Below are 27,353 nucleotides of genomic sequence, written 5' to 3'. Positions count from 1 at the left end.
AACAAAAATAAACACAGGCTTACAGGTGGTAAATTATTATTGCTGAAACGATTGCGGTGAATTGTGGTGAATAATAAACAAAATATCACTTGAACAAAAGTCCTTGAATTTTTGCAAAATAAACGAACAAATTCGCTGTCACCGGTTGCAGATTGAATAATTATTTATTTTTCTTTAATTAGCGAAAAACCGTTATCGAGACGTAATTCATAACGGAAATAATGGTAATTATATACTAGTTTCAGTTAACTGATAACATTGACACATCGAAATTCACCTTAAAATAGCAACTGTCACTTATTGCAAATAAATATAGTTTATTGCTTTAAGCGAAACAACAAAATATATTTAATGACCGTTAATCGAATCAAGCGAAACAAAAATTTAATTTTAAACAAAATTTTAATTATGGTGAGTCATATAAGTAAATCACCTTGCACACTGGAAATTCACCTCAACTGAGCAAATAATCACTACTTTCTTCTTCTTTAAATAAAAATGTATGTTTATTTAACGAAAAAGTTCTAATAAAAACAAGGAAACATCAATGGATTTTATAAGACAGAGATTGTGTGTAAAAAATTCCGAAGAATAAGAAAAAAATTCAAAAGTTCTAAAAATATCTTTAAACACAGCACACAATGGCGGTCGGTGCCGGTGGTGCTTCCACGATACGTTCGATAATAGAACTGAACTCTCGGTTCGTTATGGATATTTGCATTTGCGAAACTCAATTTTTTTTTGTTACTATATTCGAATTGTGTGTGAGAGTGAGCGGTCGTCGTCTTCGTTCGTGGAGGGAATTTTGAATTTCGATCAAATACATACATATGCAATAATAATAATAATCAAATAAACTCAATTAATAAACTCGATGATAAGATAAAATAATAATAACACAAGCAAAAAAAAAAAATATTATCGAACCAAAGCTGACACCCTGTGATACAGTTTTGTTGTTTTTGTTTTTTTTTTTTTTAATAATTATTTTTGAATAATAAATTGCTTGTGGGGCTCGCTGGTACTGCATTGAAAGGAGTTTTATCTTGGATAGGGAATCAGAAATTACTTGGGTATATCTAACGTGCAGTACACACAATAATAGTGTTGGGAATGATGATTAGAAAATTCCCGTAGATAGTGACGAGAAATTTCCTTTTTATTGCTTTGACCATTTTTGATTGTCATTGAAGCACTCATTCTTTTAAAATTACTAACTAACCACACCTGACGTCACGTACATACATACGTCCACTTTGATTCAATGTTGGAAAATTTACATGAATTAAAGTCGAAACAACTTTGATTAAATAATTTTGAATGTTTAAAAACCACTTTAAACAAATGTCATTCTACACCGATTTTTAAACTATCGTCTTCAACGCAAAATTATTCCGAAAAATAAGTAAATTAGTTTTTTTCGCTGATTTTAAGTTGTTTTTTTTTTTCTCAGTGTATGGTGTGCTGAAAGTTCTAGTTTTTCTCTGAACATTTCATTGATTTTCAATAGCAGATATTGAATTCCTTAGAAGTTAGATTTCCAAATTTTTCAAAGTCAAAAATGACAACCAACAACTGACAGATGAAAGTAAAAGTTATGCAACATTAGGAAATAATCAAAACAAACAGACCTAATGTTTACGTGTCAAATGGAAATTGACATGGTAAAAACAATAACAATTTTGATGTTTCAAAATGACCGCTCAATTGTAAATTTAACTCGTGTATAACGCGTTAAAAAAGGATAACTTCAAAAATTTTGAAAAAACCATGAAGATTAAGGAGAATTTTGCGAAAGAATTTATTTTTGCTTCGATACCACAAATCGTCTTTGAAAAATACGAGCAAAGGGAATACATTTCAACAATGTCTACAAAATACTTTTATTTGACGTACGTCATCCTGTCATGTCAATTGACAGAGCACTTATTTCTGTCAAAATACTTAAATTGTACTAGATTTTAAAGAGAACGCAAAGGACAGTAAAAATGATTAAAGCTGCTCTGGCGTACAGTCAATCAAAGAAAGTTTATAGAATTAAGATTTTCAATTGAAAAAAATGCTTTCAAAATTGTTCTATCTCCTTGCGGCCTAAAAGATCTATTTGGTATTTAACTAAATATTGAGGTTGTATTCCAGCGTTCATTTAATTAACCTCGAACTTAAAACAATAAAAACCAAACTTCGATCGAACGGCCAGAGAGATAAATAAGCAAAAGCAGACATTTTTCGATAAGACACACTGATACCAATTTTAACCCTCGGACCTTTTAGTACTACCATTTCCATTAGTTTTGGCTATGATTCACTGATGCCAATCAATCACTGGATAGTGTATTGTTAAACAAAATTATAAAATTAAACTAAAGAAACTTTTATAGCAATTCTTTCCTTTAAGTAAAGCGAGAAGTTATTGTGTACAGACACAGCGTTTGTATAACAGTATAACAGTTAAATAAGTTTTCTTTCTTGCTAGTATAATTCTTAACAACAATTTCTACAACGTATGATTTGAAATTTTTGTTGATTGTAAAGTAAAACAATTAAAGCCAACTTATGACCTAGTTTCACAGTTTAATTACTTAAAATTAAAACATGTAAGAGATTATAACCCTTTTATTTCATAAAATAAAAGAACACAACGAACAGTTCTAGTTATCAAAAATTGATGTATTTTGAGCTATTTGTGAAAATGAATAAAATATGAACTCAGCAAAGAGGTTCGCAAAACTGAAATTTTAAAAATTTTCTGACAAAATGATGTCAGAATTGTCGTTTCTATACAATTTATCGATAACTAAGTAAATAATGGCTTAGCATTTTTAAAGACTTGAAGCAAAAATGTTATAACTTTCACAAATGCATTGCTTTCCCACCATCCCTCAACACTGACAACTAAAAAACTGAGTTATCTATTGGGAACACTACAATATTAGAAAAAGGAAGATTAAATTGTCATTATTAGAGTGGAGAAAGAATAATAAAAAAAAAAATACAATCGCTTGTTCCACGCAATGACTCGATATAATATTTAAAAATTCCCGCCTTCATATTGTACTACCAGTATAGGGCTGATGACAAAATGTCAATTGATTAGGGGGATACACAAGTTTGCCATCACAATGTGTGCTGTGCTGACATATTATTCGATGAGGCCAATCTATGTATGACAGACATAATGGAATATGTATTACTAATGTAGACTATGATGTGTATAGAAAAAGAGAGACCCAAACAGTGACCACATGTTGTACGCTTGGTTGGATATTTAAATAAATTATAGAGCGCGTGTATGGTACAAAAAATAAATGTGACCAATGGAATTAAAAAAAAAACTTTTTTCCGCTTTTTAAATTTTTGTTACAAGTAGTATAAGTACTAAGCTCTATTTGTATGATGTTTGAACTTATAATACCAGATGGGCACAAACAAGATATAGACAAAAAATGAAAGTTTCAACATGGGATTGCTTTGCTTACGCACCAACAACCAACCGACTGCTGGCCGCTATACTGCCACCGAAGGATGACAACATATACAACATAATATTTATTTATTAATATAAATATTGGTTTTGTTGTGCTTGAAAATGAAAATAGAAAGCTAACGTCATAGTTATAGAAAATAAAAAATAATATTAATTAAGGAAAGATCCCCAGACAAGGCCAGACTTTCATAAATTAATTTGGGGCGCAAGTTAAAAATTCCCTTTTTGTTTTGGGAAACAAAAAAAAAATTTAAATGTGTCTAATAAACACCATTTTTCATATAGCTGATATTATTTATGACCTATTTTAGTTTTTTTTTTGTTTTCTCAAAATAAAAGCTTCCATCAATTAACAAAATGGGGGCATACCATGGGGATTAACAAAAAAAAAAAGCACTGGATCATCTTTATCCCACCAGGAAATAGCTTGGTGTGAAAAATCATGGTGATATGTCAAAAAAGAGAAGGAAAACGATCTTATAAATCATGAAGATGGTGGTTTTTGTTTATAATTTGAATGTACTCAAAGGGTGGTTTGGGTATATTATTTTAAGAACTAATAATTTATAGAGGGTTTGGAAAGAAAGAAAGTGTGTTTTTAGAGTGTGTGAGGTCGGAAGAAATGGATGGACTAAAAAATTAACTTGAAGATATAGAAACTCGATTTTTAGTAGGTAGGTACTTGCACAGATTTCAGGAATATAAAAAATCGGAGTACTGTTATGTACTACAGTACAGTGCAGGACATTTCTTTGGCAACTGAACACAGTCTAAAGCTGTGTTACGAAGTTTCTTTCGCAGACTAAACTAGAAAACTGTAACTTGGTAAAGTTATCCTTTAGGCTAATTCAGCGCCTTTTAGAGAATATTCTGGTTGAAGCTTGTGTCTCTAAAAAATTGGGCTTTTTGCTCATGGAACTTTTGATGCAAAAAAACTTTGCAGCCTCTTTTGTTTTTTGTTTCGTACTATATTTTTGCCCTTCATGCTTTTTTTCCGATTAGATCCATGAGTAAAAATTTGGACTTAACACCCTGGACCATTAAGTTGTGGTCAGAAGAAGTCACGTAAGACTCCCCAATCAAATATTTAGAAGAGTGCTTCGAGCACTCGACGCAATCAACGCTGAGATACGTCGTTTTGATAAAATATCTTTGGAAACCCATGGCTGCTAAAAAGTTTTTTTAATTAAAGGATGCAAGTCTACTGATCATATTCATGACTTTTTACTTAATATTTTCAAATTAGTTTAATTTTGTTTTTAATAAACCTCAATCTAAAATAAATAAATTGCACGACTGGGGTCGCACGTACTTGCTCTTAGAGTTCAAGTTGCTTAAATTTTAAAGACTTTTTATATAGAAATTTGGAAAATCTAAATATATGGGAAAGAAAAAAAAAGGAAATTCGTTTTTTAAAAAAATAATATAAAATCTGAAATCAAATTGCCCCCCAAAACAAGTATGCAGTTTTGACTGATATACTAACATGCATTTTTAGAAAAAAAAAATTTCAAAATCGTTAGAGCCGTTTTTTAAAAAACTAATTTTTTATAAATAATTTCTTGGAAAAAAAGTTTTAAAACAAAATTGGTATGCCATTTTGTAGAAATCACTGATCGACATCTAAAGACAAAATTTAATGTCCCGTTTTCGAAAATTTGATTTTTCAAAAAAAAAATTTCAAAATTTTTTTAAAAATCCAAAAAGTATTTTTTTCAAAATGTTGCTTTTGGCTTATATTTAAATTATATAAATTCTTCATCACAAAAAGTTTCGTTGAAATAGAATAAGCACTTTCGGAGATAATCGGATTTAAAAAAAAAAACGGTTCTATGGCAGGTACTGTTAATAATGATTTTGAAAAAAAAAATTTTCATTAGAAGATAGACCTTGTCTTAAAACTTACATTTGAATTTTTTAAACAAAATCGTTGGAGCCGTTTTTGAGCAATTTCAACTTTACTAAAATCGGTATATGACAAGTACCGTTATTTTTGGTCCAAAAAAAATAATTCCAAAAACCCCTCTGGAGAGTCGCCAAATAACGCTACACACCAAGTTTGACATTAATCGGTCCATCCGTTTAGGCTGTAGCTCCTTATACAGACAGACAGACAGACTGACAGACTGACAGACTGACAGGCTGACAGACTGACAGACTGACAGACTGACAGACTGACAGACTGACAGACTGACAGACTGACAGACTGACAGACTGACAGACTGACAGACTGACAGACTGACAGACTGACAGACTGACAGACTGACAGACTGACAGACTGACAGACTGACAGACTGACAGACCGACAGACTGACAGACTGACAGACTGACAGACTGACAGACTGACAGACTGACAGACTGACAGACTGACAGACTGACAGACTGACAGACTGACAGACTGACAGACTGACAGACTGACAGACTGACAGACTGACAGACAGACAGACAGACAGACAGACAGACAGACGGACTTCCGGGACCCACTTTTTTGGCATTCTCTACCATCGTAATGTTATGGAAAAATGTTATCTCAACTTTTTTTTTTTTGTACGAATACATAACTTGATATACAGGGTGTCCCAAAAGTAATGGATCAAACAAAGTATGCTGATAGGCCTACTTAAGGGCTCTCAGAATTTGGTAACTTGTTCATCCCAAATCCTTGCGGTTTTCGATTTAATGCAATTCTTGTGAAATTTTGAAAAATTCCTACTTTGCAAAAGTATTTTGCTTCTTGCGCCCACTATTGATTTTTGTTTTTTAAAATTCTTTTACAAAAACATTGCCAAATAATTAGGAACAATTTATTAATCAAAATATTTTTTATTCCATACACCATTTCGGTGCAAATTAACTAACAGTTTCAAGTTTTATAAAAAATCAATTTCTAACTTTTATTTGAGAGCAACACCGCAAAAAAAATTTGCACGGTGTGTGGATGGTTTATTATTTTAAAAAGTTGCCCTGTTATTGTCGTTTTCAAAAAAGTTTAAAATTTTCCAAAGTTGCAGTTAGATCGCAAAATATTACAATTTTAATTCAACAAAACAGGGTTTTTCAGAACAAAAAACAACCAAAAATAAACACATTTTCTCGAACTGTTATTTGTTTATTTTTCTTTGAACAAAAGCCTCTATTTTTGTTTGTATTTTTGCTCTGAAAAACCCTGTTTTGTTGAATTCAAATTGTAATATTTTGCGATCTAACTGCAACTTTGGAAACTTTTATACTTTTTTGAAAACGACAATAACAGGGCAACTTTTTAAAATAATAAACCATCCACACACCGTGCAAATTTTTTTTGCGGTGTTGCTCTCAAATAAAAGTTAGAAATTGATTTTTTATAAAACTTGAAACTGTTAGTTAATTTGCACCGAAATGGTGTATGGAATAAAAAATATTTTGATTAATAAATTGTTCCTAATTATTTGGCAATGTTTTTGTAAAAGAATTTTAAAAAACAAAAATCAATAGTGGGCGCAAGAAGCAAAATACTTTTGCAAAGTAGGAATTTTTCAAAATTTCACAAGAATTGCATTAAATCGAAAACCGTAAGGATTTGGGATGAACAAGTTACCAAATTCTGAGAGCCTTTAAGTAGGCCTATCAGCATATTTTGTTTGATCCATTACTTTTGGGACACCCTGTATAGTACCTATATCGCAAGTAAAAAAATGAGATGTTTTTGAGCAAAATATAGGAAAAACATTCTCGTTTAAGGGGAATATTTTTAAGAAAGTTGGCCACCTAGGTTTCTATGGATTTATTTTATACCACAGGTGTTTAAAATTTTTCATAAAATACTTTTTTTACATTTTGCATCAAAAAATAGATTTCAAAATTTTTTTTACGAAAATGTGCAATAGCAATGCAGTTTTTAAAGCGTTTATGTACTCATACAATTATTGTAGAAAATGATAAAAAAAAAGAAATAAATAAAATTCATTCATTCGTGGTTGTAGTGAACGAAAACATAAGATGATAAAATTTAAAATACACTGAACGAAAAAAAGCCAATATTTTATGAACTGGTTGCGATAGAACTTTTTTCTATCTGTTTTTAGAACAGTCATAAGTGTAGCTATCAACCGTTTTAGGGCTGTCCATTCTCTATCGTACACCCTGTATATATTCAGACCTATTCTAAACAAAAATTCTCAAGGAAATGGTTTCGGGAGAAGGGCCCCTATCGGAAAAATGGTGAAAATTTCCATTTTTTTTTGCTTTCCCCATATTCTTAACCATTGAAGAACGAAATCCAAGCTAAAAAATAATGCAATTTTAGGAACTTTTCAGTTGGGAGATTTTTTTCAGAATAGGCCTGATTATGACGATTTCGACTCAACTTCAATTTTTTGAATCGTTATACCTAAGAAACGGTGGGTCTTAGGAAAAAAAGTGTCATGACACTTTTTATATATAATAATCTGGTCTACAATTCTTGCATTGAAATTTTTTTGATAAGACTTACCGTTTTGCTGAAAATCGTGAAAAACCAGTTTTTGTGACCTTTGACCCCCCGTAAATTTTTTTCCACACCTCGGATCGATGAGGACTTTTTAGATTTAATTTATGATGGTGTTTCCAACAATCCTACCAATTTTCAGCTTGCTGGGAATTAATGTAACCTCGGATGTCTAAATTGACCGGACTAATAAGGTGTTGAAGTTATTAAATACCTTATTTAGTGAATAGTAAACAAACCATTAACAAAAATAACGAAACTGTGTCACACACTTTACAATGGAAATACATTTAAGAAATCCTATAATCAGCGCACAAGAAAGATGCTTCTAACGATACCTCATTTGTCAAATTACGATGAGTAGTGTAGAAGCTATGGTTGAACAGATGAAAATACCTTCTTGCCATTGCCATATAATTGCAATTTTATTTTCATTTCAATCACAGTTTACAAATTAGTGTCAATACAATCACGGTTCTCAAAATATTTAAATGATTTGACAAGTCAATTATATATCTCATTTTTTTAAACATTGGGGCAAGAAACCAATTTTTTTTTCTATAATTGCTCAACTTTTTAGTCGAAACGTTTTTAAAACCAAATAAATGTACATAAATGAAATCCCTTGATCGTACAAGAAAATTTATTCGACTTCAATCTTTGGGTAAATTTAAATGAAGAAATTTAAAGGGTCAGTTTCACAGTGAACTCTTAAGTTTTTCAATGATAAGGTAGTGCTAATTTTTGCATGAAAAAATTTTGCTTCAAATATCGGCCACTTACGAGTAACTGTCATTTATTCGAGTTTGAAACTGGTCCTAAGCGTTTCCTCCTTTAAAACTAGGTTTCTATAAATAATGAAATTTCTCCTTCATTTGCTTATTTTAAAAAAAATTCCTTCTTCTTCAGATTAAGGAAGTTGACAAGTTTCATTAACTAATTCCAATAATTATTGGTTCGTCTTTTAAAACCAGTAATTTCAGTTCGAACTAATTAGGTAGATTTAATTTTATATTTTATGTTTGAAAATTATATATAATTCATGATCTTCACTTCACAATTTCCTTTTTAGGCCTTAGTGAAGCATTTTTTTTTTTTCTATCTTCTTTACCTTTTACCAATAGTTAGATCGAAGTTTGCAAGAAAAAAAAACTTCGATAAAATGGCAAAACCGCTTAACAGTGGGCTTTCACTCGTGGACATACACAACAAACAAAAAAGTAAACACTTAAATGCCACCTAAATGTGCCATGTCGAAGTGACCACTTATCTGCACAAAACATAACAGCATTGCGGCATCTATACATAAGCTATTGGTATACATAAGTTAACTATCATCATCATCAATGTCAGTGTCAACGCGCACCATGTGAAGTCTTGAATACGGATGAGGCTGCAAAAAAAAAGTCTCTAAAGACTGCATAATGTACGCATTCATCCATAAAAATATAATCAATAATTGAAGTTTTTTTTTTTTTTTTGTGTTAAATCACTTGAGCTCTGACCACGCGAATTTTTTTTTTTTTTTTCTTATTTCAATTGAATATCTTGATGACAAATCTGATCATATTTCCCAACACATAAATCGATATTAATAAATCGCAAAAAGATAAGAAGATTAATATTACCTACTACGACGCCAAACAAACTATCCGTTAACATGTGTTAAAAACTTAAATATAGTTCGATTGGATCGAACGTCGGTCGTGTCGTGTTGGTCAGCAGTCGACGGACGGACGCAATGAAGAGTTTAGTTTGGAAATTGGGGATAATATGCAACAGAATTCGCAATTGACCAAAGTGTAATAGCAATTTATCACCATTTCGAACCAACAAAGACTGGTTTATAAGTGTTAACACTTTACAAAGCTTTGAGAAATGGGTTTTTGATTGCAAAGCGACAATTTGAAAAGTGAAAATGGTTCAATCAAAAGGAACTGGAATTGGATGATGATGATGATGGTGGACGGTAGATGGCGAACACGACGCATGGTTAATTTGTTGTTTTCCTAGTTTTGGTGGTCGCTATATAGCTAAGCTAGCAACACAACATCTACTACTACTGACAAATGCGAATCGCAATTGCGATTGGCTTATCTAGTTGCTTTGCCATTCGCAAAAAACAAAATGACAACAAAATTAAGATAAAATAATGACGTTCGAAATGGTGCACATACAAATTTGCAATGTCAGCTTTTGATGGTGGGGGAATTTTGTTAATGGAAACAATCAATTTTTTGGTGAAACACTAGAGTAGAATATATTTTTAACTTATTTCGCAGTAAAATTTATCGAAAAAAAAAAATGTTAGTTGTTTCGCATTGAGCTCGAAAAATTGTTTCATAATAAAATGTGTTATCGATCGTGAACAAATCTTGGCGCCGGATTCAAAAAAGGGAAAATATAAAATAGAATTTTCTCAAAAAATTACTAGGAATCTGAATGCATCCGCAGTTTTGTTAAAATTGGCGAATTTTTAAAAGGCCTAATTTTCAATGCAAATACATGTCTAATGGCCAATTTCAGTTTTTTTTTTGATTTCACTATAAACACTTTTAAATTTAAAAAGCTTTTAAACACTCTTATAAATAATTAATTGCCCATTTTTGGGTCATTCAGTTTTTAAAAACAAGGTCAACAGATGCAGTAAAGAGTTTGTTTGGCCATCATTTCTATTATTTTTGTTATCAGCATTCATTTCTAAAATAAAGAAATAAAGAAACCAACTTTGCGAATATTTTTTGTTGTTTTCTGTTTTTGAAGTGAAAACTTCTTTAGTATCGTAGTGATTTGAAACAAGATGAAACGAAAACGCGACACGACTTCAACTTGTTATAACTTTTTTGTTTTAATAGATAGATGAATGAAATTTGTACTGTAGATAGGTAATTAAATAAATTATAATTGTACAAAATTTCAATTAATTTCATATTCAAAATTCGGAGATAACGGTAAAAAAATGTTCTTTTCCAACACACGTTATATCTTTTGATCTAGTGCACATACAAATTTGATTTAACTTTAGTACGCATGCTGATAACATAACCTTTTATTTGATATATCACACATAACGTTACGTGCTCTACAAGTTACACAATCTTAAATTGAAAAAAATTTAAAAATACCTCAAAACACCTGTGGAGATCTGTTGGCGATGACCAGCTACCAGTGTAGGAAGTACCGTAATATCAGTCTGGAAATTCGACATGGTTGACTTTAAAAGATTATAACTTCTCTTGTAGACATCTTTGAAATAAGATTTATGCATCATTATCCAAGGTGAAACAATAAGCTTTCACATGGTATAAAATTTTTTATAGGTTGTCAAACAAAAAAATTGATTTAATAGCATGAGAACATAAAAATAAATGTTTTTTTTGCTTTTTGGATGAAATTTCATCGAGTTTAAAAAATTCTTGCTCTTTTTGTAGATGTCTCATACACCTGATCGATATTATATGTTTTGAACTAAGACAATAAGCTTTCAGATGGTGTAAACATTTGTATAGGTTGTTAGGGAAAAAAATGGATTTAATAGTGTGAGAAGATAAAAATACGTGTTTTTTCGCTTTTTTGATGGAAATTGATCGAGTTCAAAAAATTCTAGCTCTTTTTGTAGATGTCTCATAGACTTGATCGATATATATATTTTGAGCTAAGATAATAAGCTTTCAGGTGATATAAAATTTATCTAGGTTGTCATATAAAAACATGGATTTGAAGGTGATAGAATAAAAATAGGTACATTTTTTCTATTTTTTTTTTTTGCAAGGAAAATGATTTTTTAAGGTTTCACTTCTACCACGTGTGAATTGCACACATGTTTTTTTTTTTTTTTTTAACATTTCTTGCCATTTTTTCAACACATTATGCTTTCTCATTTGATCTCACATATTTCGCTTATTAGAAAAAAATTTTTTTTCCACTCCAGTTACGTGAGAAGAACTCAATTTTAACGAAAATTTCCCTTCTACAGATTTGTGAAACCAAAAAAATCTAAGGGCCTGATAAAATTTAAAAAGATTTTTGATAAAAGTGCTTTTCGTGTTTGTTTATGTACCTAATTGGACATTATTTGTTAAACGTTAAGAACAGAAGATTTGTTTAAATTTGTTTTACCTTAGCTGATGACACTTCAAATGTGGCTGTTGTGACTGTATTTCCTGATTTCTTCGGAGTCCTTGGAGACATATTTCTGCCGTTGAATACTGGTTTTGTTTCGAATTTGGAATAATAACACTTTGTAGGGGTTGTTGGATCAACGAAGTGATTTTCCTTGCTCTGAAAATAAATTTACAAAATAAAAATTGTTTAAGAAAATGAAGTTTCCGCTCAAGTAAATGCAGGAAGTTATTAAAGGAACAGAGTCCATTTCAAATTAAAAAAACAAATACAACAGCGGAAATTATTTGTCTTTTGAGAGGATTTTTAACCAAGAAAATCTTCAACAAAAATTTTGAACAAAATGCATATTTGGTAGAAATTCTTATTAATTTCTATTTCGGCTCTTGAAAATTCAAGATAATATATTTTTTTGAAAAAAGTAGGCGAACAGATCTAAAATGTGACGTGAGACTAAAAGCGTTTCCGCAACGTTCTACTACTTTTGTATTCCTGTTTTGACTGCATGTTTCACCTACTTCTTCAATTTGGAAGGTCGGAAATAGTTTGTGTTCAGTACAGCCCAAATGAGTTAATTTAGAAAAATAATATCACTTCTAAAGTAAAATCGTATAGAAAAAAATTTAATTTTAAATTTTAACAGACTTATGATGGTTTCATAAACATTTAAAAGGCTTTTAAATTTTTAAATGACGTTTTTTGTATGGAACAAACGTCATCTTAGGGCGTAAAAGCCTGATTTAAAAGGGCTTTATGAAATCGGCCATTAATTTGTTATATTAACTCATTTGGATTGAAGTGAAAACTGGCCAAAAAGACTCGGATTGCTTTAACTATCGTGACTTTAGAATGCTATGGTATTTCGAAAGCAAAAATTGACTCATACTTAACCCGAAATAGCAATCTACATATGTACCACTCCATTAAAGTTAAAAATATGTTGGGCTGTACCAAATTTACATTTTAAACTAATCATTTGCAGATCTGACATCTGTCAAAAAAATTTATTTTCAATTTTTTACAATGGAAATGTCTTAAATTGTTGACAGATAAACTCACAATGCTTGTATTTGAAAACGAGTATATCACTGTCAAAAAATATTATCACAAAAAAAGCCTAATTGCAATTGTGCTAAAAAAGAAAGTTTGATCCATTTAAAGGACTTTTTGTAGCCTGCTTTGCTAAAAGTAGGTCTCCACTTTCTTCATCACAATGTTCGAGTATACCAATGTAAATACCTTGTACCTAATACCTAACCTACCTATTGTTCAAATCAAATACCTCAAATGCACACTCTCTTTAAACTATTTAACTAGTCGACCGATATTAAAGTCATGTTTTTTTGTTGTTCTTTTGGAAAAAAAAAACCGTGTGGGTGCGGGATAAAAATCCAAACAATTCGCTCAATTTTACACCCAAACGTTGTTGTTGTATAAAAAGACGTGAACAGCGCACGCCCAAAAACAAAAAAAAAAACAACGTTCGTGACAGTGGGCAAATAGAGCTCTAGATCAGGACACAAGTTACCTCAATTAGATGGTGGAAATTGTTTATGTCAAAGTGTCATGTTTAAGTGGTCTCGTGTTTAAGATTTTTACACTGAAACAAATTATGTATTTCAAATATGATTCAAGGTGGAACTGATCACATTTTTTAGTAGACAAACAGAACTTAACGCTTAAAATCTGTTGTATCGCTTCGTTCAATTTTGAAATATGAATTTCGTTGAGTTTTAAATGAAGACGTCAAAAACATGAACGAATTGTGATAATGACATCTGTCATTTAACTGTCATCCAAGAAGTATTCAAAATTAAAGGCGTGTTCAAATTGTTGAAGTTCTACATTAAGGTTTAAACACATTTTCGTTCAAAGATGAAAGGAATTCTTTCAGTGCATTTTTTGTTGTTATTGTCGTAAAAGGTTTAGTGTGAACGAACAAACTTGGGTGTAAATACTCTTTATAGGACTTTCGATTGAAAAAAACTGAAAATAAAAATAAAAAAGAAAACATGCCCTCTTGTCTGCACTAAATTAACATTGCTCTTTGTCATGTCCAGGAGGTATTTACACCAAAAGATCGATGTCGGGGTTTTGTTGTTTGTAGGTCAACTGCTTGTTTGAGCGGGCGCAGTCCGCCCACAATTTTTATATCTACAACAGATAATCTCCATCACACCACCAAAAACTCCCAATGAACCTGAATCTTTTTGACAGAAAACCAAAGGAACACGAAGAAAGAGAGAGAAGAGACCAGATAAGTGGTGCGCGCATGTGCGTAGGAGATAAATTGAAGGCGTGTTGCGGCGCATATAGGTACAACAACGACGAACACCTGGAAAAACTTTTACTCCCAAAAGAGTTAACAAAAAAGTGCAGCTGCTGCACCCGAATAAATCATTCGAAACGCTTCCTTAAGGAAATTTATTTTCCTCTGCGCTTGGTTACGAAAAATACTAACCTGAATGCTCCTATTGGGACTTTGGGAGTTTTTGTTACTCCTGCTGCTGCTAGTTTGACTGATGCTATTGTTACTGCCCAACTGAAGTTCCATTACACTGCGATGCATAACTACTGTCGTTGAGTTTGTCGCCGCTGTTGCAGTACAGCCACCAATAAAACTGCCAGTTGTACTTCCACTATAATTGCTACTGCCCCCGCGATCGCCGCCACTGCCACTGCAACCGTTCAATTGAATTTCGGTTATAGCAATCTGACTGGACGAGTTCAGTGATGAGGAACTTCGAATGGACGGTGTAGTTTGGTTGCTGTTGCTGCTACTGGTGGTGCTGGCCAAAATTGATGCTCCTCCAACTGTGCCTGTTTTGTTCTCTTTATCAGAATCGTCGTTGGTACTAAGTTGAGCTGACGAGCTGGTTTTACTGTAATGGTGGTGACTTTTTTGTTGGTTTACGAGGACTTTTGTTTGGCGAAGATTTCCGTCAATGCAATGTTCAGCACTGTTTGAGTAGAGCCATCCTTCATCGTCGTCTGAAGATGGTTCAGCAGATTTCGAGATCTATTTCAACAAAAAAGTTAAAAAAATGAAAAAAAAAAACAATTTTAATTGAATTGAACTTAAACAAATTTGCTCAAAGACAAACGGAATTCTCTTCATCATTTGATTTGTTTGTTTTTTTGAAGTTGGAATTTATTTAAGGAGAAATCGTGAAAAGGTATAATGACTTGATGCACATTTGGGGAATTGAAGATGGAAATAAACAATCACATCAGGTGAACTGGAATTAGTATGGTTATAGGGTGCATGAGATGGATGCGAGGTTAATTAGTTGACATATAAACTATTTAGATGGATGGATCCATAGGTAAAGTACACATACAAATATACAATTGACGACTGAAATCTTTGAAAAAGAAATAAGGAAGGCACATGACAAATATTTAAAACTTGGGAGTAGAAAGCCATGCAAAAGCAAAAGCACACATCGACCATGCACTTTGGTCTTCAATATCGTTTTTTTTGTTGGTTTGAACCTTAAATTGGTTTTTTGGTTCCGGTCTAGGTTTGTTTGTGATTTGATGATACTTGATGTAGATGGAAATTTATTTAAAAGGTGAAATCTATTGAGAGTAGAAATTTGATGACGGAAACAAAACACGACTTTCAAGGAAGTCTACAAAAAAAATTCACTATCAATGAAGGAAAGAAAAAATTAAACACAATTTTGGAAATAAATGGGAGAACTTTAACGAAAGAAGTTTTTCACAAAAATGTTTAAATAATTTGTTTTTCTATGCCAAAGAATAAACGAGTATTAACATTACATTTACTAAAGTCCCTCTTACTCGTAATTAAAGTCAGGAAGATGTTAAGATTAAGAAAGGATGTTTTCATTAACGTCTGCCTGACTTAGGCCAGCGTTAGACGTGTTCATGTTCATAAAGTCAGATCTGAGATCTTTATTATGTCTGCGATTAAGCCAGTCAAAGTTTGAAGACTGCAAAACTCAAGAAGAAATTTATTTGGCTCATGATTTTATTGATAGGAAGTTAAAATGTTAATTAGGGTGGTGTAAAAAAATGTTTCTTTTTTCAAATTTCGAAAAATTTGGATTTTAATTACAACAAAAATTTTTAAATCGTAATTTTTGAGATAATCAGTTTAAATTGAAATTTTTCGTCTTAGGGTGGCTCAAAAACATGTTATTTTCTACATTATGCTTGTGAAATAAAAAAAAATCAACGTGGATATTATTTAAATAAAATTATCGAAGAAAAAAAATGTTTTCCATAAGGATGTTTGTTCCAAAAAAGGTTTATACAGAGAAAGTTTGTAAAACGTATTTTATGAAATAATTCAAAATTGAGTATTTTCGCATTAGGAGGCTCAGAAAAATGCTATATTTTAAATTTACTCTTGAAATTTAACCAACATCCGTTTTGCTTCATCACGTCAGGTTTTCGAGATAACCTAAAAAAATGTCACGAAAAAAAATTATTTTTCTCTGATCTGGATGTGCGAATATGTTAATCATAGTTTTTGGATCGCTGAATCCAGATTCGAAGTCAATTTTGCCCTATCACGTGATATCCTCAAAAAAATGTCAAAACCAAAAATACAAAAGTTCTTATCTGGGGTTGCGACTAAGTTTTTCATATAGTTTTTGGGTCGCTAAAACCGAATCCTAAGTCTATTCGGCGTGTCACGCCAGGTTTTTGAGATATCCTCAAAAAATGTCAGATAAGATTTTTTTTTTTTTAGTTTAGGGCAAAATTGACTTCGAATCTGGATTTAACGATCCAAAAACTATATGATTAACATATTCGCACATCCAGATCAGAGAAAACAAATTTTTTTTTAGTTTATCTCGAAAACCTGACGTGATGAAGCAAAACGGACTTCGGATTCGGTTTCAGCTGCCCAAAAACTATATGAAAAACCTAGTCGCAACCCCAGGTCAGAATTTTTTTTTTTTTGTGGCTGTGTTATCGATTTGTTTCAAATGTGAACCACGCGTTTCTTTTTACTATGCTCTATTGATAGCAGACCAAAGTATTTCTTTTGCACCACCATAATATAATGCGGTTTAAAATTTTCTGTGTTATTAAAAACAATATTTTCGGAAAATGAAATATTTTCTTGCTCAATCCTTATTATAAAAAAAAATTCATTTCACGGGCATTTTTGTTTTTCTGACGTTTATGAACATTCAGTGACTACTGAAAATTGTACTTAAGCAGGTCTACAAACGTTCTGCAGCATTGATGTGTTCATTTATGCAACAAAGCAGAAGGACGATTGTACTAACGCAGATTTTTGACGTTTATAAAAACTCAAAAATATTATTAAAAATACTCAAAGCATTATGATTTTTATTTTCCTCTAAACACTGAATTTTCAAAAATCAATTTTCTTTCATATAGGCAGTCGTTAAATGAGCAGAAGTTGTATAAAATAGTAAGAGAAGCCGATAAAAAAAACGCTCCTAGATCGACTTTTGGAGATTGATAAAAAAATAAACTTGAAACTTTAAATTAAGTATAGAAATAAGTAAAAATGGCGTTTGCGAGTAAACTAGCTCGGTGATTCCTGCACCGATCCGATTTGATATCATAATTGGTATGTAGTTAGTTGAAATAACAGGTCGTTAAAACGTTATTCGGCCAATCGCCATTCGGTGGTTGTGGATTAAAAATAACTAATTTAAATGTGTCTATTACGATCTCCCCTATAGAACTCGATTTTTCAAAAATCGGTTGAGAGAACCCCATAATAAGATCAGTCTTTGCTGATTTTTAGATAGGTAGCCAACATTTTAGTACGACTAAATAACGTTAAATCGTGTTTGCATTCAAAATATCGATAAATTCGCTAAATCTGTAAAAGTTGATAAGCAATTTTCAGAATTGGCAAATATCTTCAGGAACGCGCATCCAGTAAAAAGTAACCGTCCCTATAATTAAAATAACGATACTGACGGTTATTTTTAATTAAATAATGCTTGTTGAAAAATTGGAAATAATTTTTTTAAACTCTAAATAGGCCTGAAGATTTCTGTAAATTTTCTATCAACATTTTGAGTTTTTTTGATTTTTCTTTCTGTAAAATGCTTCTAAACTACCTGTGATTGTAATTTATCGATATTTTGCTCGGAAACATAATAAGGGTCACCTCCCCAGCCTCCATATATGTATTATATATGTATAATGTATATAGCATTATCCAATCGTATAATATTTTGGCTATCTTTAAATTTCCAAAAATGGAAAATTTTACAGGGAAAATAATTTTTTCCCACGATTGTTGCGTATCCGCTCATAGAAAAAGATTTTTTTCTAAGTAGAAGCCTGCCACTCTGAGTGCCATGGATTTGTAAGGAGCCAATGTCATTTGATGCTTTGATGAAAGCAATCAGGGATCTGATCTTCAGTTTGGAGCATCTGCAAGTTCTTGATAGGGAGAATTTGCAATTTGCAATAGAGACAGTGTCCCGTTTGAGTTTCATCAATCCGGACTTTTAAAAAGCGTGATAGTTCTCCAGTGGAGTATTTTTTGAGTGTTCCACAGAGTTATTTATTGTCATTTCAAATCGACATTATGACTTGTAGGCTTCTCTATTCTGTTTTTTTTTTTTTTGAAAAGCTACATATTTTCCTCTTCTGTGTCAAAATACGAATGATCTATTCTTCCTCAAAGGCCACCGAAATTTACAAAAAAAAAATATTTTTATATAGACACGAGGTCAAATCCGACATATTCAAAAACTACAAAAAAAAAATATTTATCAACACATTATACTGCCACTCAACCACCCACTCATAATTTGATTTCGAATATACAAATGGAATTTCTATAACAAATTTTAAGGGTCTCCCTCATCACAGCCGCTGACAGTTCACAATTGTTTTTTCAAAGTCTAAAATTACTCATATGACCTTATTCTTTCCATATACCATCACACCGCCACCAAAAGTGATGAGCCCTATAATAGAGCCCTTGTAACCACCACCATTAATAAATCAAAATTCCACGAGTAGAAACGAAAATATACTTACATCGCTTCCATGCGACGATGACAGACCACCGCCGCTAAAATTCGTCTCGTTATCCGTATCCAAATGCTTAAAATAGAATATGGCACAACTATTTGACTTTCGATTGGACTCATTGAATTTGGAAATGTCAATGTTTCGATGACGTTTCCTTATTCCATTGCTGCCCGGTGTGTTTCCATTTCCACTAGCAGCAGTGCAAACACTTAGATTACCACCAACGCTAACGCCACCGACTGCGACGCCATTGCTGCAGGGCGATGTTGTCAAGACCGTAGTCGTAGACGTAGCTGATGCTGTTCCTGTTTTCGAATTTACCAGTACCAATTGGTTTTGATGTTGTTGTTGTTGTTGTTGTTGGTGCTGTTGTGGTGACAGGCGAGCTTTATTATGATTGCTTATGTTGAGCAATTTTGGTGAATTATGTTGCTGTTGGGTTGTTGGTGATTGTTTTGATAGATCAACAACGGCACCTCCCACAAAGCTACCATTTAGCAATTTCGATTGCATTAGCGATTTACTGTCCATGCTATCACTCAAAGTATCAAATACTGAATCATTTTCTTCGGAATTAAGCAGCATTAGCTGCTGCGGATGGAAAGGATTAAAACTGACAGAATTATGATTTGTCAAAGGTGTTGACAGCATGCAACGATAGTTGTTTGAATTAGTTGTTATTCCAGAGCTGTTTGGGTATTTTTCACCACCACTTCTACGTGGACGTTTTATAATTTCATAGTCACTGCCTTCAGAATCAGCATCGAAATCGGTCGATGCAAGTGAATTTGAAATACAACACTGATGTACTCGTTCTTGAGTTAGGACAGTGTTGAAACTTAAACTTGACCAATTAGCAGTTGAGTGACCACTTCGCGGATGATCTATTTCGTCCTCACCATCGTCTTCGTCATCACCATCAGCGTAATCAGTCTAAAAATGCACAAAAAGCAAGGAGGAAGGTGGAGGGGGAGAAAATCACACGTGTTGTGGGGAAAAGTTAGAAAGTAAAATTGATTTGAGTTATTTTTTTTTTTTTTAAGCCATAACAATTATAAAAAGGGTTTTGCGCAGCAGTGGCGGCATTAAGCTTACAAAAACATGGCAATCGAAAAAACTTACCTTGATGCAATTCGAATTCCTTGCAACAACTTTTTTACAACACTCAACACTACGAAGTGGACGATGTTCTTCAGCTGAATTTGTCGAATCGTCGTCGTCACTTTCTGAGTCTGTAAGACGAGCTAATTTCGAAGCTGGCTCTTCGTCGGTTTCTTCACTTGTTGTTGCACCACGGCTGAGAAGGTTCTGGAAATAGAAAAAAAAATAGATTGTTGAGTTTCAAATTGACAATTGTTGAGGAATTTTTTGAAAGATAAGATTGAAAAACTAAGTTTTTACAAAAAAAGAAAAAAAAAAAAAAACACAAACTTGGATGTATGTTCCCGTATAACTTTAGAATTAAATGACATTATAGATTCAATTTCACACAATTTATTTGTTTTGTAGAGACGATGGTTAATAGCTATGCTACATGACGATAGAGGGAGCTAAAGTATTTAAAATGAAGTTCCTAATTCAGTTCCTAGAGAAGATAAAATAAGTCAATTATTTCTCTTTACTTCACCGAGTGTGCTGGTGAAGAAGTGTTACAAATTCAATTTCAAATTGAAAAAAAAAAAAAAACCTATTAGGGTGGTAACACATTTTTAAGTTGTTGATGCCCATTTAAATATTTGCATACAAAAATTGTACTTTAACCTGAATTTAACAAAATAGACTTAAAGAATAAAACTAACACCTTTAAAAACCAACAAATTGTCTTCCTTTTTTTTTTCTATTGAAAAACAGAAAAAAAACCTAATGCTGTTTTACCCTAAATCAGTTACTGTCAACTTGTAAGGTGCACATACATTTATGAATATTATCGTTTAACTTAATTTCCCTTGTCACGCTCTAGTAGATTTGTTGTTTTGTTCATTAGCCAGGTGCTAATGAGTACATTTACTTCATTGATGCCTCTATCAATAATGACATGGTACAGCAACAACAAAAAAAAATGTCACGTGTGGATTTAAAGGTATGTCCACACTCCACACCCAACATTATAATAATCATCTTTTTTTATGCTCATATTTCTATTCTTAATGCATCGAGTATGTTTTTCCATCACTAAATCATCATCATCATTAAGAACCTAATCGATGAATCAGCATTTATAATGATTTAAATAAAAGAAAAACAGTCAATCTGCCACGAGTGGAATTGAGTTTTTAGTTCGAATGAAAGAAAAAGAAAATTAAATCGTTTTTGTTTGCTCAAGAAAAGATCAAAGAAAAACAATTCCAAGAGGTGCGAAAAATGAAAAACATTCTTGAGATGTCAGATTAGGTACTTTTTTTTAAACCTAATTTGTCTATCTGTTAAACATTTACTAAATGATTTGCAACTTTTACGAACGTGGAAGTAATAACAATTAGTTGTGCCTTTCACAAAAATCAAGTTCAAGAACACCTATAATTTTTCTTGGTATATATTTTCAATAAATCGATGCTTTTATCGCTTTTTTACGAGTTTAATCATAAATTTAATTTTGTTGTTTAAATGTAACCGTAAATGCTGCTTCTTGTGGTGAAGCTTTAATGATGAACAAAAACAAAAATTTAGGTTTTTTTTAGAGTTTTGTTTCAAAAGAAAATGTAAACACTTGAGTCAGATGGATCACTTCATAGAACATCGATATTTTTTTTTTTTTTCTAAATCAATGTTTTAAGTTCAATATAATTCGTAAGAAATCACATTTTTAATCTCTTATAGAAACAGTTTTTTTAACTAATAATGTAGATATCAACTTGGTAACATGGATTTTTTTATTTGCTATCGAGTTATCGATATTTGTTCATCAATAAAATCGATGATACTTGTAACTGTATTTTTTTCCATTTCACTTTGTTATCGAAAATCAATGGCAACAGTCTCGAAATTAAAAACACAAAATAAACCCACAATTTTAATCCGACTTTAATCTAAATCTCGAACACTTCTGATACATCGAATAATTTATTAATTTAAAAGAGAGCTTTTTATTTGTTGTAGATTTATCGATATTTTTTTTTATTCAATACATTAAAATTTACAGTGGAATAACTCATTACAATCAAACCTTGCTTACACGCATCTATCTTTCTCTACAGCATAGTTTCAATGAATTTGTGTTGAGTTTTTCTTACTTCTAAGAATATCGATTATCGAAAATTAAGGAATTCTCCCAAAAATTCAATCCAATAAAATAAACTCGAACTATTTTAAGATTTTGATCTTTGTCTCTTACAACTCTGTTTCAATTGAAAATGTACATAATTCATTGAGAAAAATAGGTAGGTATATCGAAATATCGATATTTTTTTCGGCAACATTCACATTTTTTTAATAGATTAATATTTTTTGTTGGAACATTGACCAAAATTTTATTTGGGTATTTTCATTTGTATTGTCTTCATTTCACTTGGTTACCGAAAATCAAATCTGTTGCAAAGAAAACAATCTCTGAGTTTGATTGCTTTTTGGTACAGTCTTGTTATAATGAAAAATTAATGTGTTCAGAATAACAAATCGATAGCAAAAATTTCGAAATCGATTTATATCGATTGTCTTCGAAATTAAAAGATAGACATTTTTTAATCCTTCGATCGTCGTTTTGACATAACAACGTGGCAAAAAATCGACTGCTTTGAAAAACGATCGACTTTTCGATATTTTATTTTGGCCTTATTATCAACCACTTATCAGGTATTTACAAAGATAAAAAATTATCGCTTTTTATGGATTGTTTTGGAAAAATTTCGACATTTTTTTTAGTAAAGAAAATTCTGCGGTTTGAAATTTCATCCTTAAAAAGAGTTGAGCGCTTTGAAAAAATATCGATTTATCAACAAACAAAAAAAAAACGGATTTTCGATAGTTTTTGTTTAAATAAAAAAACCAAAACATTGAAACTTATTTCGCCTATTTTGTTGCAGTTGCTGCATGTTTTTTTTTCGTTTTTTTTTTAAAGAACTTTCAACATTTAAGTTGTGTTCTTAAACATGAAAATCGACAGTATAATCTAGACGATATTATTTGAATAAATTTTGTATAACGAAATAATTCAAACAGTTGACTTGTTGACCCAAAACCGATCGGATTCAGATTTTATAAAACAAATTAATAGAGTTATTCGTGAAAACCGAGATCTGATTAAAATTACGATTTTTAAAAATATCGACAGCAAAAAGATCTTATCGATCGATAATATCGAGATCTTTTTCTTAATCTATCGATATTAATGTAGGCTATTAATATTAATAAATAATTTTTAAATTTGTCATTAAATTTTCGAAATTTTTATCAACTCATTGGATACAAACCATACAAATTTCAAATTATAATTAAATTAGTATGATTTTGAAATGTAAACAAGGAAGAACGCATTTGGAACTGATACTTATATAATATTCACATATAAAAATGTTCATACCTAATATGACACTGAAGAAAACTTGGTGTTAAATGTCTTCAGCATATTTATGTACCTGCATCTTCTTATATTTTTAATAATTGGATAGATACTTGCTTTGGAAAGGTGCGTGGTCTGTATCATTGAGTTCCCATGGAAAACAAAATTTATTATAAACTCGTCAATACCCTCAGGATCAAATTCTTAAAACTGCATTTTTTACTTTCTTAAAATTCATTCAACTATACTTAACTTCTTTTTTTTTTTGTGTTAGGAAAATAAACAAAAATTCAGCCTAAAGGAGTTACACCGTTAAAAGTGAAAAATTTTATAAACAGCAAACTTTGTCCAACCAGCATAATAATATTTTCTTATGGATCATGCGTGCACGTTTACAAAAAAAAAAAAACTATATTTAGGTACGCACTAACTTCTTTTTTTTTCTTACCACCACTTGCTTTTTGGTATTCAGATTTCTTGTTCATCTTGTTCCCGGGTATCAAACGGTTGTCGGTAATTGCTACAACATGATGCAACTTTTTAAAAACCACGCCGACAACCATGATGTTTTCTCAGAAAAAATGTTTTCAATTTTTTTTTAAGTTTATCTCCAACAAAAAAAAAAAAAAAGTCTCCGTATAAAAGTTGTTATATTTCGTCATTAATTGCTATAAATGTTTTTTTTTTTTGTAATGAAAATGTATAAACAAAGACATAAAACGTGTCTTACCTATTTTTTTTTTCATTTGATGAAATGATAACAAACAAATAAACAAAAAAAGGGCGGACATAAAACAAACACGCACGTTCTAATTTTTACTTAAACTTCCACTCTACATGTTTAGAGTAAAACTTGAAGCTTTAATTGAAATTTTCCGCATTGTTGATTCTTTTCAAAAAAATAATGAAAACACAAAATAAAAAAAAAAAAAAAAACGGAGATACAAATTGTTAAATTAACTACGGTGAAAATTTTAATGACATCGTAAATTTATGAAGCGTTTAGAGAAAATAGATATGTAGACAGGTAGTTCAAATTGTAGCCTTTGGATATTATACTATGATTACTTTGTTATATGAATAATAATTTAGAATAATTTACTAGACAGATTATGGTATAAAATTACAGGCAACACCAAAAATGTGAAAAGCGAGAACAAGAAATTACAATATTTGTGTTTGAACTCAAAAAGAAGAAGTTCAACTGTTAACTCAATTAAATAGGTAACTATGTCGTTATTAAAGCCAATTTCATCATTAGACAAGTAGTTTAGTACCTTAAATTCTACTTTTGCCGAAATAATTTTTTAAGGATGAATTTTATTCTTTTTTTTTTACTGTGTTTTGTTCTCAAACGAAAGAGCTGAGCTTCGAACTCGATTCTTAGTTTTTAAACGAATTTTGAATGAAAAGGTTAGTTTCATGGATTTCCAATTAAGGAAACTCAAATTTTTTCAATATTTTTATATCACCTATTTGGTTAATGGTCTTGTTGTTATGCTAAATAAGATCATCTTTAATCTTCTAAAGCCTTGAAATCTTATATAATAAAGCATAACACATTTCAATTTTTCTTAATAGATTTGTGTCGACTTACAAATCAAAACCAATCAATCTCTTTGATTATTTAATTAAAATGTATCACATTTGCATTTTTAAGATTTAACAATTTGATTAGGAAACTTCTTTCGTTAAACTTGAGAAACTGTTATAATTTTGTTGTTGTTTGTTTTCAATTGAATCCTATAGTCCAATCCAATTAATTTTAATATTTTATCCACGCCAAAAGCATGGGATACTACTTCAACTAGACGACTTCAAAACAAAGATTATCATCTGTCATTGATTTGCCATTGCCATTAACATTCATTTTGTTTGTCAATTGGCCTGACAAAAGTTTATACCAACAAAATCGTGATGAAAGCAAATTATTATCCCAATTTCAACTTGAGGTAGTCAAGTCCTTGCCTATGTGGATTGGAGTCTATTCATATAGTGGTTTTGTGTTTTTGTTTTTCTTTTGTGTCATCTCATCTTCCAATTAGACAAGTTCAGCGACATCATCTCTAAACAAAAACAACAAAAAAAAAAAAAACAAAAAAAACTTCTACAACAAACCACAATATTATTTTTCTCTTCCGCTTGGAATAATGTTTCTCTTCTCTTTATATTAAAGCTGAAGGAAGATCAATAAGTGCATCATCATCATCATCATCATCATGGTTGCTTATGGGTGGAGGAGAAGAAGAAGAAAAAAAAAAGAAGAAGGTGGTTAACCATTTGGTCGGTCGATTTGCATGATGAGTTTTGGTTTCTATATTAAGTCAAGACAGGTTATTCTCTTTGTTAAGATTCTTATCGCGCTGGACCATGCAAAGACTTACAAATAGGAACTTGGTCTTTGGTAAAAAGATACCTATACACAGTTTATGGAGAAAAAAAAATAATATAAAAGACTCATTTCGGGAGTTACTATAACCAAGCAAAACGGATGATTCAATAGATAATAATCCGTTGGTTAGTTGTTACTGTTGTCGTTTGTTGTTTATTTACCATCACAGCGTGGTTGGATATGGTGACATTGCAATTCGAAATGATTATCAAGAAGTTTGTTGTGGTTAATAATATGGGAACATAGTTTGTTCTATATGATAAAGTTCTTAATGACATCATTTTCTTATTTATGATCTTTTGGTATTTTATGTTTTGAAAAACTAGGACATTTCCAGGGAAATTGAAAATTCTAGGGAAAAAACATGTAATGTGTGCTCTTAATCTACAAACCTTGATTTCTTGGGAAAACTTGACAAAATAAAAAAACAAGAACAAGAATAGTTCTAAAATGAGAATATTAAACCTGCTTTGACTGATTTATCAGCGATAGATTGCATAATTGGAAAGAAGTTTTGACAAGTTCTTGGTTGGGAACATTATGCGAATCTAATTTGAGGTGGATTTTCATTGAAAAAACTGCGAACAATTCAAATAGAAATAACGAGAACTTTTAGTTTGTTATTTACGACATGAAACCTTTAATAAAAGCGAACACAATTACGCACTTTATGAGGATTCTTCTTTGCTAAGTTCTGCTTTAGTTACTATGTTATGACACATACATATATAAAAGTGAAGTTTTTCTGTTCTATGATAGTTAAGTGCATTTTGAATACTCTAAATTTTTAAGATTTTTCATTAGGGATTAGTGAAGTGCGATCGGACAAGTTTAATTAAATAATCTGGAACCTCCTGTATTGATCAAACCAACACTCTGTCGCAAAAAGTTGTCCCACCCGTGACATTATTAATTTTTGCTTAGACATTATTGCAATCTCTAAAAATGCAAAGGATTTTAATTAACATTTCTTTTAAATACGTAGAGGTTCTGTAATAAACATATCCTACTACAAAATCATTTCTTTACTGTCCCTGCCGTGACTGTAGGAAAAGTAATGAAGTTTTCATGATTTCCTTTGCTTAGTTTAAATATGAAACGAATTCCTTGTCCTGGTGTTATGTAGGCCAATGTAGATTTTTTACAGTAATGACTTAAATGAAAGCAATAAATTCAATGAGTGTCCCACCCGTGACTATTTAATTCCCCAATAGTCTTTTTTAGAAAAAAAAACAAAATTGTTGCCGCCTGCGCAACTTAAGATATTTCTTTCAATAAAAAACAGTAAAAATATAATTTTTAGATAAATAATTTTTTACAACATTGTTTAAAATTTAAAAAAAAAACACGAAATTGTCTTCGAATGAAAACTCATAATTTC

The 27,353-nt window shown here is 31.1% G+C and overlaps 1 protein-coding gene across 1 annotated transcript in view; it reads right to left on the bottom strand.

The window, feature by feature from the left end:
- LOC129908795 (klarsicht protein) overlaps positions 1–27,353 on the bottom strand; it is a 443,345-nt gene that overhangs the window by 42,740 nt on the left and 373,252 nt on the right. Inside the window, exons 8-11 of the mRNA XM_055985556.1 lie at positions 20,208–20,393; positions 19,092–20,018; positions 14,536–15,093; positions 12,072–12,233 (exon numbers count right to left, since the gene is read on the bottom strand). Of these exons, the coding sequence (XP_055841531.1) occupies positions 12,072–12,233; positions 14,536–15,093; positions 19,092–20,018; positions 20,208–20,393 (1,833 nt within the window). The remainder of the gene's footprint in view (positions 1–12,071; positions 12,234–14,535; positions 15,094–19,091; positions 20,019–20,207; positions 20,394–27,353) is intronic.

This window comes from Episyrphus balteatus, chromosome 2 (genome assembly GCF_945859705.1).
Source record: "Episyrphus balteatus chromosome 2, idEpiBalt1.1, whole genome shotgun sequence".
Lineage (NCBI taxonomy): Eukaryota > Metazoa > Arthropoda > Insecta > Diptera > Syrphidae > Episyrphus > Episyrphus balteatus.
This window is presented reverse-complemented; position numbering and strand designations above follow the sequence as displayed.